Source organism: Pseudophryne corroboree, chromosome 2 (genome assembly GCF_028390025.1).
Source record: "Pseudophryne corroboree isolate aPseCor3 chromosome 2, aPseCor3.hap2, whole genome shotgun sequence".
Lineage (NCBI taxonomy): Eukaryota > Metazoa > Chordata > Amphibia > Anura > Myobatrachidae > Pseudophryne > Pseudophryne corroboree.
Genome location: NC_086445.1, coordinates 639,630,833 through 639,651,061, shown reverse-complemented (window position 1 = coordinate 639,651,061; position 20,229 = coordinate 639,630,833). Strand labels below are relative to the sequence as shown.

The following is a 20,229-nucleotide window of genomic DNA, read 5'->3' as shown; positions in this document are numbered from 1 at the left end:
AGTGTGGTCAAGTCTGGAGACTTCTCTCCACATGAATATACTGGAGCTAAGGGCAATTTACAATGCTCTGAGCCTAGGAAGACTCCTGCTTCAAAGTCAACCGGTGCTGATCCAGTAGGACATCATCATGGCGGTCGCTCACGTTATCAGACGGGGCGACACAAGAAGCAGGAGGGCAATGACAGCAAGAATTCTTCGCTGGGCGGAAAATCATGTGATAACACTGTCAGCAGTGTTCATTCCGGGAGTGGGCAACTGGGAAGATTTCCTCAGCATAAATGAATTCCACCCGGAAAAGTGGAAACTTAATCTGGAAGTTTCCACATGATTGTAAACCGTTGGGAAAGACCAAAGGTGGTTATGATGGCGTCCCACCTGAAGCGCCAGGTCAAGAGACACTCAGGCAATAGCTGGGACGCTCTGGTAACACCGTCGGTGTACCAGTCGGTGTATGTGTTCCATCCTCTGCTTTTCATACCCAATGTATTGAAAATGATAGGAAGGAGAGGAGTAAGAACTATACTCGTGGCTCCGGTTTGGCCAAGAAGGACTTGGTTCCCGGAACTTCAAGAGATACTAAGAAGGGTCTTGATTCGGCAAGAACCGTGTCTGTTCCGGGACTTACCGCAGCTGCGTTGACGCCAAGGCGGGTGAACGCCGGATCCTAAGGGAAAGAGGCATTCCGGAAGAGGTCATCCCTACCCTGGTCAGAGCCAGGAAGGAGGTGACCGCACAACATTATCACCACTTAGGTGAAAATATGTGCCAGGGTGTGAGTCCAGGAAGGCTCCACGGAAGAATTTCAACTAGGTTAATTTCTACATTTCCTGCAAACAGGAGTGTCTATGGGTCTCAAATTGGGTCCATTAAGGTTCAAATTTCGGCCTGTTGATTTTCTTCCAGAAAGAAATTGGCTTCAGTTCCTGAAGTCCAGAAGTTGTTAAGGGAGTACTGCATATACAGCCCCTTTGATGTCTCCAGTGGCACTGGGCGATCTCAACGTAGTTTTGGGATTCCTAAAAAATCACATTGGTTTAAACAACTCAAATCTGTGGATTTGATATATCTCACATGGAAAATGACCATGCTGTTGGTCCTGGCCTCGGCCAGGCGAGTGTCAGAATTGGCGGCTTTATCTCACAAAGCCATATCTGATTGTCCATTCGGACAGAGCAAAGCTGCGGACTCGTCCCCAGTTTCTCCTTAAGGTGGTGTCAGCGTTTCACCTGAACCAGCTTATTGTGGTACCTGCGGCTACTAGGGACTTGGAGGACTCCAAGTTGCTGGATGTTATCAGGGCCCTGAAAATATAGTTTCCAGGTTGGCTGGAGTCAGGAAATCTGACTTGCTGTTTATCCTGTATGCACCCAACAATGCTGGGTGCTTCTGCTTCTAAGCAGTCGATTGCTCGTGGGATTGGTAGCACAATTCAACTTGCACATTCTGTGGCAGGCCTGCCACAGTCTAAATCTGTTAAGGCCCATTCCACAAGGAAGGTGGGCTCATCTTGGGCGGCTGCCCGAGGGGTCTCGGCATTACAACTTTGCCGAGCAGCTACGTGGTCGGGGGAGAACACGTTTGTAAAATTCTACAAATTTGATACCCTGGCAAAAGAGGACCTGGAGTTCTCTCATTCGGTGCTGCAGAGTCATCCGCACTCTCCCGCCCGTTTGGGAGCTTTGGTATAATCCCCATGGTCCTTTCAGGAACCCCAGCATCCACAAGGACGATAGAGAAAATAAGAATTTACTTACCGATAATTCTATTTCTCGGAGTCCGTAGTGGATGCTGGGCGCCCATCCCAAGTGCGGATTATCTGCAATACTTGTACATAGTTATTGCTAACTAAATCGGGTTATTGTTGTTGTGAGCCATCTTTTCAGAGGCTCCGCTGTTATCATACTGTTAACTGGGTTCAGATCACAGGTTGTACAGTGTGATTGGTGTGGCTGGTATGAGTCTTACCCGGGATTCAAAATTCCTCCCTTATTGTGTACGCTCGTCCGGGCACAGTACCTAACTGGAGTCTGGAGGAGGGTCATAGGGGGAGGAGCCAGTGCACACCACCTGATCGGAAAGCTTTACTTTTTGTGCCCTGTCTCCTGCGGAGCCGCTATTCCCCATGGTCCTTTCAGGAACCCCAGCATCCACTACGGACTCCGAGAAATAGAATTATCGGTAAGTAAATTCTTATTTTCATCAACAACCTAACAGTAGGTCTAGAGAGCAGGATGTCAATTTTCGCAGACGATACCAAACTGTGTAAGGTTATAAATACAGAGGGGGATGCCAAGTTTCTTCAAAACGACTTAACTAAACTGGAAGCATGGGCAGCAAAATGAAGAATGAGATTCAACACTGACAAGTGTAAGGTAATGCACTGTGGGGGCAAGACCAAAAATAATAACTACATACTAAATGGGGTAATATTAGGGGATTCTGTACTGGAAAAAGACTTATGGGTTCACATAGATAACAAATTAAGCAGCAGTACCCAAAGTAGGAGTGCAGCAAAGAAGGCTAATAAGATATTAGCATGCATAAAACGGGGAATTGATGCAAGAGACGAGAGTATTATACTCCCATTATATAAATCACTAGTGAGGCCACATCTTGAATACTGTGTGCAATTTTGGGCACCATATTACAAACAGGATATCCTGAAGCTAGAAAAGGTTCAGAGGCGGGCGACCAAACTAATTAAGGGCATGGAGACACTGGAATGCGAGGAAAGGCTTGCAAGGCTAGCAGTAGCGAATCTTGCCACGGGCAAGCAGGACTTTTGCCCGGGGCGCCGCCTTCCGGAGGGCGCCGGCGCCATCCGGAGGGTTCCGCACTATGGCAAGATCCGCCACTGTGCCCCCCCCCCCCCCCCGCTGGTCCCCCACTGTGAAGGGAACCAGACGCTACGTGTCTAGTTTCCCTTCGTGGAGAGGACCTTTGCTGTGCGGTGCGCAATGACGTCATCGCGCACCGCACCGCATTGTGACACAGACGCTAGGGGTCGTAATTGACCTCTAGTGTCTATGCATCCGAGGAGAGGAGCGGCGCTGGCGGAGGTCTGCAGCGGTCTGGAATCAGGAGCGTGGATGTAAGTATACTTTTTTTTTTTTCAGCGGCGCTACAAATGGGGGCGTAACTGACCACACCCCCGTATTAAGCCACGCCTCTAACGGTTTGCCCGGGGCGCCACAAGTGCAAGAACCGGCCCTGAAGGTTAGGCATGTTTACATTGGAAAAGAAGAGACTGAGGGGAATTCCCTGCCTGAGAGAGTAGTAATGGTTAGATAAATTCCTATTGGATAATGATATTCAGGGTTATGGTGCGTAGGCACGCATTATAGTTAATATAACTAGTCCTAACATAAAAATAACTTGTCCTATAATAAGACTGCATAATAGGTTGAACTCGATGGACCATTGTCTTTTCAACCTTAGTTACTATGTTACTATAACAAAGACTTGAAATATCTCGCTTTGCATGTAATGAGTCAATATAATATATTGGTTTCACCTTTTAAGTTTAATTACTGAAATAAATGACCTTTTGCACAATATTCAAATTTTTTCACCTGTACTCTACTGTGATTTTGTCACTGAGGCTCCAGCCTATGGTAGCATCCACGACTGATGGCAAGGGAGGGACTGGGAGCTCCTCTCTATCTTTTCTTCTGTTGCGACAGGTCAGGTTAGTCCAGTCATGACCTATTGTTTCCCCTAAGTTAATTTATATTCCTCGTTCTTTCTTACTTACTGCTTTATCAGCCTTCCTCTGGAATTCTTCCCTATGTCATCATTAAGTCAGCATTTAAACTCCTCTCCCCCAAAAAGTGTAAAATCTAGCATCTATCTACCTTAGTTACCAATTGGTTTCAAAATACACTTACTGTCCATCATATTATTGGTCTAAATGGACTTTCTTTATATTTGAAGATCATTTGAGGGGATGCTGGATCACTGACATCCCAAAGGTGATTAATAGGGAGGGGGTTAAGGCCCGGGAAGGGGGGGGTTAGCGTTAGGCACTAGGGGGAGGGGGTAGATTTAATCACTGGTGGGATTAGCTCTAGCCACTACCCCCCAAAGGTTAGCCATAGCTGACATCCCCACCGAGTGTTAGTCCTAGCTACCACACCTGGGGGAGGTGGTAGAAATACTTGCCCCCACCGATTTTGGCATCTTCAGTGTTGGGATGCCGTGGTCGGTCATGTGACCGCCAGCATCCAAACTGCCTGGATATAGTATGTATTCCTTTTCGAGTAAGGTTCTCAATTTTACTGTAGTCCTATGAGATGTGTGTGTGTGTGTGTGTATATATATATATATATGTATGTGTGTGTGTGTGTGTGTGTATATATATATATATATATATATATATATATATATATTTATTCTAGTTATCAGTTATTTATATAGCGCATACATATTCCACAGCACTTTACAGAGAATTTTTGACCATTTTTATTACACTTTACATTGCTTACTACATATACACATACACTAGGGTTAATTTTTGTTCGAAGCCATTTAATTTACCGGTATATTTTTGGATTGTGGGCTGGGCCGTCTTTTCATATGGGCTCAATGGGCACTTGCCCAAGGGCCCCAGTAGTATAAGGGTCCTAGGTGTATAGTTGAGGGTCCCCTTTTTTCAATGATACCAGATTTTTAAAAATCGTCCCTGGGGAACCAGAGATATCAGACTTCTAAGCAGTGGTCCCCATCCAAGCCTGTTAATTGCTCTTCCCAGCCAGATATCTCTGGCTTTGTCTGACTTAGAGTTTTTCTGAGGGTAATCTTCAAAAGCTGGGACTCTTCCCTTTTCGGTGGACACTTTGAGCTTGTCTCTACTTTGCTCAGAACCAGAGATATAAGCCTTCCAGCAGCTGGACCCTAATCCAGCTCCACATACCTGGTATGCAGTTTTATATTTTCTTTGGTGGATTGCTCTGGTTCCTGAACGCTGATCCCCAAGTCCCCAGTACCTCCTGAAAGGTGGAACTCTCTAGTTTTTTGAAAGCTAAGAAATCTATTTCCAGGAACTGGAGATATCTGCAGTCAAGAAAGCTGCCCTCCCACTGGAAAATAATTAATTTTAAGCCCACTCCACTATCCACCCCTCCCCTGCATAACCCTGAAAGTCATGTACTGGGGCCTCTTCATTCAGCCCAATGCCCCCTTCTACGGCTTAGTGTTCTCCTTCCTGCCCCATCTCCCACCATCTGTGCAATAAAGGTCCTGCATGCTGAGCGGAATATAGAACACTCCCATCCCTACCGCTGGAGGATGGGTAGGGGCCCCGGTGCATTGCTTTGCCCAGGGGCCTATACTGCTCTTAAGACCGCCCTGGTTGTGGGATGAACCTGGACTATCTGGAGAAAACCCATACAAACTCGAGGAGAATATACAAACTCTGCACAGTTAGGTGGGAATCAAACCCAAGACCTCAGTGCTGTGTGTGGAAAGGTAACCATACACCATCTGTGCTGTCTGTGTTATAATGTAATTGGTGGCCTGTAATATGATACTGCAAAATACTGTATGACACTGGAACATTAGCCATGCAAATCCTGTAATGTATTGTTTTGTTGCAGACAACAACTGCATTGTGGCATATACCACGGCTGTGTGTTGGGGGTGTGGATCTTCCAGCACCAGCTTTTACGATCTGTAAGTCTGCAGATTTCTGGCTGAAAGTGGGAGTGACTCTTGGTATTAGTTCTGCACTGGTGCTCACAGCACTTACAAGCTACTATTGGAAGAAGAACCGAAGGTTAGTGTTCAAAAATATCTACCATTCTTCATACATTATGTTGTGCTATTTGTCAGGTCAAAAGTAATGGCTTCATTGCAAGCTATTTCAGATATTGCTAAGCAAGTACACACAGCACTTGGGGCCTGATTCAAAGTTGCAAACAAAGCCAAAAAGCACACAACTTGGGAAAAACCATGTTGCATTGCAGTTGGGGCTAAGAGAGTACTGGCGTATTTATAATGGGTGCACACCCAGCACCCATTATTTTTAATACTTACCCTCCGGAGTCCCGCTGCGCAGCAGCAGCGCTACAGAAATCACTGGGAAAATGGCACGGTGCCATTTTTCCTGTGTTGACCGCATGCACAGTAGGAAAATCACAGGGAAAATGACCGCGGCCCAGACAAAGCCTTCACATGGGCCTCCTCCTCTCTGGAAATGGCCCTGCTGGGCAGAGGAATTCTCCTGGAAGAGAGCATAACATACACAGACACATTATAGCGGGTGGATGGGGGGCAGAACATACCCCATACTTGCCTACTTCCCTGGTTTCTGCAGGAGACACCAGATTTTTTGAGTCCCCCCACACCCCCAGAAGAGTGAACACCCATCCAGCATTCTGCCCAGTTCCTAGTAAAGTGGGCAGAACACCACTTGAAGGGTGGAGCCTAATGATGCAATTATATGCTAATCGCATCATTTAGCCTTGGCCATATGCAAATAGTGTCCAATTGCTGGAGGCTTTTAGCACTGCCCCGTCTCCATAGCTGCCCACTTGCTTTTACGCTCCAGGCTTCTCCCGGAGAGGAAAAATTAAAAGTTGGTAAGTACCCTTTCCTTTTTCCATACGGGCGCTGATTCTGAGAACACAAATGCAGCAGTCCTAGGGGGAATGCAAATGTTATTGTCCCCAATCTCCTGTTGAAAGTGATGGGAGATCGCAGGGGGACAATATTCATTTGATGCCCTCTATCACGCTGATCGCGCCCACTAATGCCGGGTTTAGCCACATAAAGTGGCTAAACCCGACTAAACTGAAAGGCGCAATTGGGAAAAGTGCCGTTTGGGCGCCCAAATGGATCACTTTTCACACATTTCAGCTCGCACTCCCGGCTGGTGCAAGCTGAAATGTAGACGTCTGAATGGAGCCATATTTAAATATCTTCTTTGTGCACCATCTAGTGGCTGCCAGCATCACTAACCTTTGAATCTCGCCCCTTGTGTAGTTTTGCCACAGTTGCATATGTGACTTTCTGCTAATGCCGCTACAAAGCCCTTCCTTAGTGTACAGCCCTGTGTCCGAATATGCAGGGACTAAGGTTGGTGTTCCAGTAACTGGTTGGTGTACCAGTCCCCAGTGATGGTCCGTTGCTGCACGAGTGGTACAGTAGCTACATGACCAGTTTTGGCCACAAAAGCAGCCACCATCTGCTTGGCCATGCTGCGCTCATGTCAGAGATGTGGTGGTGCACCTTCAAATAGGGTCCACTCTGCCGACTGCTATTCAAAACGGGTTCAGTATGGTATGCCGGAGGTCGGGCTCCCGTCGACCAGCATACCGGCGCCGGGAGCCCAACCGCCGGCTTACAGACAGTGTGGCGAGCGCAAATGAGCCCCCTGCGGGCTCGCTGCGCTCGCCACGCTATGGGAACGGAGGCGCGCTACGCACGCCACGCTATTTTATTCTCCCTCCAGGGTGGTCGTGGACCCCCACAAGGGAGAATAAGTGTCGGTGTGCCGGCTGTCGGGATTCCGGCGCCGGTATACTGTGTGTCGGGATACCGTCAGTCGGCATACTAAAGACCACCCATTCAAAACAAGCACATCTAGGATTCATTGCCACTGATGATCTCCCAGACAGAGTCTGAGTGACAACCAACAAACCTGGCCAGCATGTTGCAGCACCAAGTCACCCGAGCCGCCTCCTGCTCTCAAATCAGCTGGCACAGCATGCAGAAACCTTGCAAGGATCCCAAAGAGTTGCCTATCTCTTTCTCTACCTGGGTCATGGTTACCCTGGCGTCCACCTCAACTATTGCCAGCATAACAGCAATGTTGTCCTCCATGATGGCGGACACATGTCGTACACAGCACTTCTCATCTTCCAGGGACCACCTCCAACACCAAAAATCTGCAAACCACTCACACATAGTGGTTATGGATTGTGCTTGCTCCCCAAAAACAGCTTGCAGTTGGTCAAAAGTCTCGTGCTGCTGCAAACCACTCTTGTAGTCGTAGAAGATAATGACTCTCCAGACCTCTGTTGAGCTCCATAACGAGTTTGTGAAAAAAGTGAACATGCTGGCTTTTCAGTGTGCAGTGCTGCTTATGCTGTATTTCACAAAAACTTTAGTCCGAGATTACAGTTCACAACCAGTCAGATTGTATTTACTCTACCTATGCACTGCACATCTGGAAAAGTATTGTAAACCCCTCGTATTCCACAGAACACTTACACAACAATTTATTTAGTACTTTATATGCAAACTTTCATCTTTAGCTCTATCTTCAAAATATTGTATATAAATCTACAAAATATATTGCAAAGGACACACAAAACTCCTCTCAGCTCCCTTTGGGTGATGCATACTGTAATGTACATTTTTATTTCTATAATACCTCTGTATAAATCACTGATATGTCTCTATGACTTCTTTTTATGTACATAAAACTCCCATAATCCTATACTGTCCTATTCTATACTAGCTTGGAGTACAAGTACTCACGGTTGATGATGAATGCTCCATCTAAAGATGGTGAACTTCCAGCCGCTGATAGCTGTGCCATCATGGAGGGAGAAGATGCTGAGGATGAGCTAATATTCAACAATCGTCGGTCCATATTACGCAAGTTTATGTCACTTTCTGGAAAGGTAATTTATTTTATTTTATATACATAAATTACATTCCGTATCTTTTTTAATCTTGACATTAGTTTAATCCCATTTACAGTGCATATTCCTTTCTTATGACATCATATTGTATTTTATTTTTATTCCAGAGAACATCGGATGGATTTGACTCTGTACCTCTGAAGTCATCAGTAGGCGAACATACCGATATGTAGCTAAAAGTACTGATTGCTATTAGTGTTGCTTAATAACATGATCTCAAACTAGGACACACATCTGTACAGAAAGCAGACAACAGGTATATGACTGTCTGAGAGCAGGCAGCTGTGTAACTGCCACCATTTTTGCCATTTAGTAGACATCAGTTTACCATAGGATGTAACTGGGACTATTACAGTCAACTATTTCACATTAAGGTTCAGTTACAAACTTATGATGCTGCAGGCTATTCTTACAAGAATGTGCTGGTTTATATGACTTACCAGGTTAGGAAGGGAACTACTATATTAGCTAAAAAAAAAAAAATGCTTTTTTTTCTCATGCGCATTCTAGTCTTGGTTCACAGGTACACAGGGACAGCTTCCCAAAAATCTAAATTACATGTGCTGTCCTTTGACATACTTTGTTTAGTAAATGAGTCCTATTGTCTCAAGTTAACACCCTTTCATGTAATAAAACCACTAGTCAACATTTAATACTAAGTACTATGTGTTCCGGCATCAGAAATAGTGCTGAAAGATGTTCTGTTTTGTTAATTAATATTTTTCTTTCTTAGTCATCGTAAATGCTGCCTTCTCCTGTAGTAGCAATTTTTTTTATTATTTTTTTTTGCTGGATGGAAAGATGAACCATTTATAGGAAGAAAAAAAAAAGTTTTTTTTAAATAAATGAAAAAATAAAAAGTTGTAAGTTTTTAGCTTGGAACAGTATTGTTTTTTTTCAGTTGCTGTCATTTTATAATATACACATCTATTAGCTCCATACCGTCTATCCATTTCATAGCATAGCAACATATTTACACCCCCCAACTGAGTAGTCTATAAGTAGTACTGTAGCTTAAACAAAGATGCTCTGGGATGTTTTCCAGCCCATATGAGTACAGTATTTGCAAGGTTTTGTTTATTATGGTCACATCTTGTTTAAGCAACAGCAGATGCAATATTTGTATCATGTAGAACACCCTAGGAAGGCTAATAATTTTAAATAGGGGTCAGTGACCTAAATAAGGTAAAGGGAGATGTGCCCATTTAAAAAATCTGTCCGTGTTTGTGTAATTACTTTAGTATCAGGTGCGTCGGAATGGGGGGGGGGCAGCTCACTCCCCCCAAACATGAGAGAGGCGCCATCCACCCGGAACCGCAATCACCTGCCTGTACACAGGGCCAGCAATAGAAATCTTGGGGCCCGGTACAGTGATATCTCTGGGACCCCCTCAGATTAATATTATATATATATATATATATATATATATATATATATATATATATATATATATGTGTGTGTATGTATGTATGTGTGTGTATATATATATATATATATATATATATATAATGTACACACACACGCACGTTGAGTATGCATTGAATATATAAGGAAACAAAAAAGAAAAGAAAGCTGTCTGTTGGGTTTCACTAATAAGTCCAACAGAGGACTTGACTACTGTTAAGACATATCATTACATAATATAGAGCCACAAACCGCAATGAAGACTAGTAAAAAAAATAACAAGCTTAGCTTGGAATTCAAACCTACGAGAGGCTTACTAACTATGACCGTGAAAGTCCAGCACTGTACCAACTGAGCTAAACAGCCTGCACTCAAACATAGAAAAATTTATGAAATATTCAAGTAAATAAGCTACAATGTCCAAAGTACTAGAAAGGAAGTCGTATATGGTATGTCGCAAACAAATAATTACAATACTCACCTAATATTGTTACAAGACATATGCATTCAATGTATGAGGAAGCAAAAATCAAAAGAAAGCTGTCTATAAGGTTTCACTAATAAGTCCAATAGAAGACTTGTTAAAAAGCATATGCATTACATTGTATACAGCCACAAACCACAATGCAGACTAGTAAAAATATAAGAAGCTTAGATTGGGAATTAAACCTATGATAGGCTTACTTTGATGGTAAAAGACCGGCACTCTTCCAACTGAGCTAACCAGTCTGCACACAGATGTAGCAAAATGTATAATAGATTCAAGTAAATAAGCTACAATGGCCAAAGTACTAAAATGGTAATAGTCTATGGTATGTCACAAACAAGTAATATGATTACTCACCCAATATTGTCATAAGAAATATGCATTCAAAGCTGTCCATTGGGTTTCACTAATAAGTCCAAATGAAGACTTGACTAATGATGTTAAGACATATGCATTATATAGTATACAGTGACTAAAATCAATGCAGACAATTAATAAAAGAACAAGCTTAGCTTGGGATTCAAACCTATGACAGGCTTATTTTGATGGTGAAAGACCAGTACGCTACCATCTGAGCAGGGCTGTTTCTAGCCAATTTGGCACCCAGTGCGAGATTTAAAAATGCGCCCCCCCATGACATTAAAAAATGTGCCGCCCCCCCACACCTAGATGGAAAAAAACACAACTTGCGTGCGCTCCCGGCAAGGGGGCGTGGCCTCATCTAAATGGGTGTGGCCTCATTTAAATGGGCATGGCCTCGTCTGAAAAGAATACCTCACAATCCAGTTTTTGACCCTGCTCCAACAGATAACGACCACCACAGGAAAAAAACATTCTACCATATTAATCCCACACAGTAATGCCCCCTGCACCATATTATGCCACACACCGCAATGCCCTTGATACATTAAATCCCCACACTACGGCAGGCAAGAGTCCCCATTTCACACATTACGGCAGGTATCCCCATTTTACACATTGAGAGAGAGAGAGAATACTGAGAGGCGATTACCGCTCTTCGGCCCGCCTCGCCAGTCGCTCCTCGCGCCGGCCTTTCCCTTTTCCTAACTTGGATCCCCCTCTGTACTCCGCTCGGGGGGGGAGTTTCGTGGAGTGACGGGGTTGCGTCGTGACGTAACGACGCAACCACGTCATTCCATGAAACTCCGCCCCCCAAGCGGGTTACTCCGGGAGAAATAGGAGGGGGAAGCATGGAGCCACAGTTAGTGCCACGGCGGGCGCCCAGTGTGGTTGCACTGCTCGCCTGCCCTAAGAAACGGCCCTGCATCTGAGCTAACCAGAGAACACTTAAATATAGCAAAACTCATCATAGATTCAAGAAAATAAACTACAATTTCCAAGGTACTAAAAAGGAAATATTCTATGGTGTGTCACAATATATAAGGAAACAAAAATGAAAAGAAAGCGGTCTATTGGGTTTCACCAATAAGTCCAAAAGAATACTTGACTACTGTTGTTAAAAGACGTATGCATTAAATACTATAGAGCCACAAACCACAATGCAGACTATTAAAAAAAACGACAAGGTTAGCTTGGGATTCAAACCCGCAATAGGCTTATTTTAAGACCAGCTCTCTAACAACTGAGCTGTCCAGTCTGCAGGTAAATAGAGCAATATTTGTGATAGATTCAAGTAAATAAGCTACAATGTCCAAAGTACTAAAAACGAAATATTGTATTGTGTGTCACAAACAAGTAACTGGAATACTCACCAATATTGATATATGACATGCATTCAATATATAAGGAAACAAAAATAAAAGAAAGCGGTCTATTGGGTTTCACTAAAAAGTCCAGTAGAAGACTTGACTATTGTTGTTAAAAGACATATGCATTACATAGTATACAGCCACAAACCAGAATAGTAAAATACAACAACTTTACCTTGGGATTCAAACCTATTACAGGATTACCTTGATGGTAAAAGACCAACACTCTAACCCAGGGGTTCTCAAACTCGGTTCTCAGGGGCGCACACAGTGCATGTTTTGCAGGTAACCCAGCAAGTGCACAGGTGTATTAATTACTCACAGACACATTTTAATAGGTCCACATGTGGAGCTAATTATTTCACTTGTGATTCTGTGAGGAGACCTGCAAAACATGCACTGTGTGCGCCCCTGAGGACCGAGTTTGAGAACCCCTGCTCTAACCACTGAGCTAACCAGCCTGCACACAATCTAAATTAAATAAACGATAGATTCAAGTAAATAAGCTAAAATGCCCAAGGTACTAAAAAGAAAGTATTATATGGTGTGTCACAAATAAATAATTAGAATACTCGCCTAATATTGTTATAAGACATATGCATTTAATATATGAGAAATAAAATAAAAGATAGCTGTCTATTGGAATTCACTAATAAATCCAATAGAAGACTTGACTACTGTTGTTAAAAGACACATGTATTACATAGTATAGAGCCACAAACCACAATATAGACTAGTATAAAAATAATAAGCTTAGCATGAAATTCAAAGATATAATACACTTACTTAATTATGAAAGACCAGCATCCTACCAGCTGAGGTAACCAGTCTACACCTACATATAGCAATATTATGATATATTGAAGGATATAAGCTACAATTTCAAAGGAACTAAAAGGAAATATTCTATGGTGTCACAAACAAGTAATTATTAGCTAATATTGTTATAAGACACGCATTCAATATATAAGGAAACAAAAATGAAAAGAAAACGGTTTATTGGGTTTCTCAAATAAGTCCAATTGAAGACTTGACATGTTGTTAAAAGACATATGCATTACATAGTATAGAGCCACAAACCACAATGCAGACTACTAAAAGAGTAACAAGCTTAGCTTGGGTTTCAAACCTGTAATAGGTTTACTTTGATGGAGAAAGACCAGCACTCTACCAGCTGTGCTAACCAGTCTGCAGTAAATATTTCAATATTTATGCTAGATTCAAATAAATAAGCTACAATTTCCAAGGTACTAAAAAGGAATTATTACTTAAAATACTCACCTTATATTGTTATAAGACATATGCATTCAATATATAAGTAAACAAAAAAGAAATGAAAGCTGTTTATTGGGTTTCACCAATAAGTCCAATAGATGACTTAACTACTGTTGCTAAATAAAATATGCATTACATACTATAGAGGCACAAACCACAATGCAGACTAGTAACACAATAAAAAGCTTAGCTTGGGATTTAAACCTACTGTATGATAGGCTTTCTTTGAAGGTGAAAGACCAGCACTCTACCAACTGAGCTAACAGCTCAACACATAAATACTGCAAAATGTATGATATATTCAAATAAGCTAGAATGTACAAGGTACTAAAAAGAAAATATTCTGTGGTGTGTCACAAACAAGTAATTAGAATACTCGCCTAATATTGTTATAAAATTATGCATTCAATATATGAGGAAACAATAAAAAAGAAAGCTATCTATTGGGTTTCACTAATAAATCCAATAGAAGACTTGACTACTGTTGTTAAAGTTAAAGACATATGCATTACATAGTATAGAGCCACAAATCAAAATGCAGACCAGTAATAGAATAACATGCATAGTTTGGGATTTAAACCTCTGGTAGGCTTAGTTTGATGGTGAAAGACCAGCTCTCTACCAACTGAGCTAACCAGTCTGCAGATAAATAGTTCAAGATTTATGCTAGATTCAAGTAAATAAACTAAAATGTCCAAGGTACTAAAAAATAAGTATTATATGGTGTGTCACAAATAATTAATTAGAATACTCGCCTAATAATGTTATAAGACATATAGGGGTATATGCAATTCACGGCGAATCGCGGCAAATTATCGCCGTTTTTTAATTCGACACAATTCGACAGGTGAATTCCGGCAGGTGGCTGCCGGAATTCACCATATTCAATGAAAAACGGATTCGACATTCCCGCGGGCGAAAAACGGCCGATTTGCCGGATTTTGCCGCGATTTTAAAAAACGGGAAAAAACGGGAAAAAATGGCGTGGGGTCCCCCCTCCAAAGCATAACCAGCCTCGGGCTCTTCGAGCTGGTCCTGGTTCTAAAAATGCGGGGGGAAATTTGACAGAGGATCCCCCGTATTTTTAAAACCAGCACCGGGCTCTGCACCTGATGCTGGTGCAAAAAATACGGGGGACAAAAAGAGTAGGGGTCCCCCGTATTTTTCACACCAGCATCGGGCTCCACTAGCTGGACAGATAATGCCACAGCCGGGGGTCACTTTTATACAGTGCCCTGCGGCCGTGGCATTAAATATCCAACTAGTCACCCCTGGCCGGGGTACCCTGGGGGAGTGGGGACCCCTTCAATCAAGGGGTTCCCCCCCAGCCACCCGAGGGCCAGGGGTGAAGCCCGAGGCTGTCCCCCCATCCAATGGCTGCGGATGGGAGGCTGATAGCCTTGAGAAAAATGACAAGAATATTGTTTTTTCCAGTAGTACTACAAGTCCCAGCAAGCCTCCCCGCAAGCTGGTACTTGGAGAACCACAAGTACCAGCATGCTGGAGAAAAACGGGCCCGCTGGTACCTGTAGTACTACTGGAAAAAAAATACCCAAATAAAAACAGGACACACACACCGTGACTTGTACAACTTTATTACATACTGCCGACACACACATACTTACCTATGTTGACACGAAGCAGTCGGTCCTCTTCTCCAAGTAGAATCCACGGATACCTGAAAATAAAAGATAATTATACTCACCTTCCAGCGCCCAGAGATAGAGTCCAGAGATACATCCACGTCCAGAAAATAATCCAGGTACTTGGCAAAAAAACAAAACACAATGACCCGATCCTGCGGACTGAAAGGGGTCCCATATTCACACATGAGACTCCTTTCCCCGAATGTGCCGGGACCCCACGTGACTCCTGTCAGAGGTCCCTTCAGCCAATCAGGAAGCGCTACTACGTGGCGCTCACCTGATTGGCTGTGCGCTGTCTGTGCTGTGACAGCGCATCGCAAAGCCTCTCCATTATATTCAATGGTGGGAACTTTGCCGTCAGCGGGGGGGTTACCCGCGGTCAGCCGCTGACCGGCGGGTGACCCCACCGCTAGCCGCAAAGTTCCCACCATTGAAAGTAATGGAGAGGCTTTGCGATGCGCTGTCAGCTCAGACGCGCACAGAGCCAATCAGCAGAGTGCAAGGACGTTGCACTCGCTCATTGGCTGAAGAGACCTTTCTGTGACAGCTGTCACATAGAGGTCTCTGCATTCGGGGAAAGGTGTCTCATGTGCAAATATGGGACCCCTTTCAGTCCGCTGGCACGGGTATTTGCGTTTTGTTTTTTTGCCAAGTACCTGGATTATTTTCTGGACGTGGATGTATCTCTGGACGCTGGAAGGTGAGTATAATTTATCTTTTATTTTCAGGTATCCGTGGATTCTACTTGGAGAAGAGGACCGACTGCTTCGTGTCAACATAGGTAAGTATGTGTGTGGCGGCAGTATGTAATAAAGTTGTACAAGTCACGGTGTGTGTCCTGTTTTTATTTGGGTATTTTTTTTTTCAGTAGTACCACAGGTACCAGCGGGCCTGTTTTTCTCCCGCATGCTGGTACTTGTGGTTCTCCAAGTACCAGCTTGCGGGGGAGGCTTGCTGGGACTTGTAGTACTACTGGAAAAAACAATATTCTTGTCATTTTTCTCAAGGCTATCAGCCTCCAATCCGCAGCCCTTGGATGGGGGGGACAGCCTCGGGCTTCACCCCTGGCCCTTGGGTGGCTGGGGGGGGACCCCTTGATTGAAGGGGTCCCCACTCCCCCGGGGTACCCCGGCCAGGGGTGACTAGTTGGATATTTAATGCCACGGCCGCAGGACGCTGTATAAAAGTGACCCCCGGCTGTGGCATTATCTGTCCAGCTAGTGGAGCCCGATGCTGGTGTATAAAATACGGGGGACCCCTACTCTTTGTCCCCCGTATTTTTTGCACCAGCATCAGGCGCAGAGCCCGGTGCTGGTTTTAAAAATACGGGGGAACCCCTGTCAATTTTCCCCCCGCATTTTTAGAACCAGGACCAGCTCGAAGAGCCCGAGGCTGGTTATGCTTTGGAGGGGGGACCCCACGCCATTTTTTTCAGGGATTTTACCATTCCATCCCAAAAAAAATATATATATATATTTTTAAAAATATATAAATAATACTTGTGCCTCCAAAAAAGACAAACCAAGTACCTAATCCCTTCTAATATAAATAGATATGATATTACCAAGAAAAAAAAACACAAAAAAAACATGTTTTAAATTTTTTTTATTAGTTTCACCCTCCAAAGTGTTGCGGATTGAAAATGACGAATTTACTGTCTAAAAGCACTGTTGTCGAATTTCCAAACTTCCATTGAATAGACTTTGGTCGAATTGCAGCATGTGTATCATTGCAAAAAAGTCGAATTTGTCAAAAGTCGAATTTCAAAAAGTCGAATTTTGAAAGTCCGTTTTTTTGTCGGAAAGTACTGAATTGCATTGTCGAATTTTTTTTTTTGCGAAAAATTCCCGAAATTCGACAATTTCGGGAATTCGACCGCAATTGCATATACCTAATATATTCAATATATGAGGAAACAAAAAAGAAAAGAAAACTGTCTATTGGATTTCACGAATAAATCCAATAGAAGACTTGACTACTACTGTTAATAGACATATGTATTACATAGTATAGAGCCACAAACCACAATGCAGACTAGAATAAATATAACAAGCTTACTTTGAGATTGAAACCTATGATAGGCTTACTTTGATTGTAAAGACCAGCACCCTACCAACTTAGCTAACATTTCTACAAGCAAGTATAGCAAAATTATGATAGATTCAGGGGAAAAAGCTACAATGTCCAAGCTACTAAAAAGGAATTATTCTATGGTGTGTCACAATCAAGTATTTAGAATACTTGCCTAATATTGTTATAAGACATATTAATTCAATATATAAGGAAACAAAAAATAAAAGAAAGCTGTCTATGGGTTTTACCAATAAGTCCAATAGAAGACGTGACTACTGTTGTTAAAAGACATATGCATTACATACTATAGAGCCAAAAACCACAATGCAGACTAATAAAAAGAATGATAAGGTTCGCTTGGGATTTAAAACTGCGATAGGTTTATTTAAGACCAGCACTCTAACAACTGAGCTGACCAGTCTGCAGGTAAATAGAGCAGTATTTGTGATAGATTCCAGTAAATAAGCTACAATGTCCAAAGTACTAAAAACAAAATATTGTATGGTGTGTCACAAACAAGTAATTGGAATACTCACCCAGTATTAATATAAGACATATGCATTCAATATATAAGGAAACAAAAATAAAATAAAGCTGTCTATTGGGTTTCACTAAAAAGTCCAGTAGAAGACTCGACTATTGTTGTTAAAAGACATATGCATTACATAGTATACAGCCACAAACCAGAATAGTAAAATACAACAACTTTACCTTGGGATTCAAACCTATTACAGGATTACCTTGATGGTAAAAGTCCTACACTCTAACAACTGAGCTAACCATCCTGCACACAATCTAAACAAAATAAATGATAGATTCAAGTAAATAAGCTACAATGTCCAAGGTACTATAAAGAAAGTATTATATGGTGTGTCGCAAATAATTAATTAAAATACTCGCCTAATATTATAAGACATATGCATTTAATATATAAGAAAAAAAAAGATAGCTGTCTATTGGAATTCACTAATAAGTCCAATAGAAGACTTGACTACTGCTGTTAAAAGTAGAGATGTGCAGCGGGCATTTTTTGTGTTTTGGTTTTGGATTCGGGTCCGACGTTGTTTTTTAGATTCGGACGCGTTTTGGCAAAACCACCCTTTCGGGTTTTGGATTCGGATGTGTTTTGGATTCGGGTGATTTTTTTTTAAAAACTCAAACAGCTAAAATCATAGAATTTGGGGGTAATTTTGATCCAATAGTATTAACCTCAATAACCGTAATTTCCACTCATTTCCAGTCTATTCTGAACACCTCACAATATTATTTTTAGTCCTAAAATTTGCACCGAGGTCATTGGATGACTAAGCTAAGCGACCCAAGTGGCCGGCACAAACACCTGGCCCATCTAGGAGTGGCACTGCAGTGTCAGACAGGATGGCACTTAAAAAAATAGTCCCCAAACAGCACATGATGCAAAGATTTAAAAAAAAGAGGTGCAAGATGGAATTGTCCTTGGGCCCTCCCATCCACCCTTATGTTGTATAAACAGGACATGCACACTTTAACAAACTAATTTCAGCGACAGGGTCTGCCACACAACTGTGGCTGAAATGACTGGTTGGTTTGGGCCCCCACCAAAAAAGAAGCAATCAATCTCTCCTTGCACAAACTGGCTCTACAGAGGCAAGATGTCCACCTCATCATCATCCTCTGATTCCTTTCACTGTGTACATCCTCCTCCTCAGAGTATTAATTCGTCCCCACTGGAATCCACCATCACATGTCCCTGTGTACATTCTGGAGGCAATTGCTGGTAAATGTCTCCATGGAGGAATTTATAATTCATATTGATGAACATCATCTTCTCCACATTTTGTGGAAGTAACTTCCTACGCCTATCGCTGACAAGGTGACCGGCTGAACTAAACACTCTTTCGGAGTACACACTGGAGGGGGGGCAACTTAGGTAAAATAAAACCAGTTTGTGCAAGGGCCTCCAAATTGCCTCTTTTTCCTGCCAGTATACATACGGACTGTCTGACATGCCTACAATGATGCTGTCACCCATATAATCCTCCACCATTCGTTCAATGACGACAGAATCATATGCAGTGACAGTAGACATGTCAGTAATCATTGGCAGGTTCTTCAGTCTGGACCAGATGTCAGCACTTGCTCCTGACTGCCCTGCATCACCGCCAGCGGGTGGGTTTGGAAATGTTATCCTTTTCCTGGCAGCTCCAGTTGCGGTAGAAAATGTAGGAGGAGCTGTTGGCGTGTCACGTTCCGCTTGACTTGACAGTTGTCTCACCAGCAGGTCTTTGAACATCTGCAGACTTGTGTCTGCCAGAAAGAGAGATACAATGTAGGCTTTAAACCTAGGATCGAGCACGGTGGCCAAAATGTAATGCTCTGATTTCAACAGATTGACCACCCGTGAATCCTGGTTAAGTGAATGAAGGGCTCCATCCACAAGTCCCACATGCCTAGCGGAATCGCTCTATCTTAGCTCCTCCTTCAATCTCTCCAGCTGCTTCTGCAAAAGCCTGATGAGGGGAATGACCTGATTTAGGCTGGCAGTGTCTGAACTAACTTCACATGTGGCAAGTTCAAAGGGGTGGAGAACCTTGTACAACATGGAAATCATTCTCCACTGCGCTTGAGTCAGGTGCATTCCCCCTCCTTTGCCTATATCGTAGGCAGATGTATAGGTTTGAATGGCCTTTTGCTGCTCCTCCATCCTCTGAAGCATATAGAGGGTTGAATTCCAACTCGTTACCACCTCTTGCTTCAAGTGATGGCAGGGCATGTTCAGGAGTGTTTGCTGGCGCTCCAGTCTTCGGCACGCGGTGGCTGAATGCCAAAAAGTGGCCCGCAATTCTTCAGGCCCCCGACAGCATCTCCTACATGCCCCTGTCGTTTTTTCAAAAAATTCTGCACCACCTAATTAATTATATGTGCAAAACATGGTACGTGCTGGCATTTTTTAGGACACTGAGGACACTTTTTCTGACGTCTGTGTA

At 43.0% G+C, this 20,229-nt stretch overlaps 1 protein-coding gene and 1 long non-coding RNA gene across 7 annotated transcripts in view; one reads left to right on the top strand and one right to left on the bottom strand.

Annotated features, from left to right (window-relative positions):
• Window positions 1–9,530, top strand: part of LOC135041630 (endosome/lysosome-associated apoptosis and autophagy regulator 1-like) — a 480,370-nt gene extending 470,840 nt beyond the window's left edge. For all 6 annotated transcript variants that reach the window (XM_063954952.1, XM_063954950.1, XM_063954951.1 and 3 more), the window contains 3 exons: window positions 5,595–5,773; window positions 8,462–8,627; window positions 8,756–9,530. In XM_063954952.1, coding sequence (XP_063811022.1) covers window positions 5,595–5,773; window positions 8,462–8,627; window positions 8,756–8,821 — 411 coding nt within the window. In that variant the 3' untranslated portion in view covers window positions 8,822–9,530. The remainder of the gene's footprint in view (window positions 1–5,594; window positions 5,774–8,461; window positions 8,628–8,755) is intronic.
• The window catches only part of LOC135041696 (uncharacterized), a 183,717-nt gene that overhangs the window by 118,765 nt on the left and 44,723 nt on the right, over window positions 1–20,229 (bottom strand). The gene's annotated exons all lie outside the window — the stretch shown is intronic.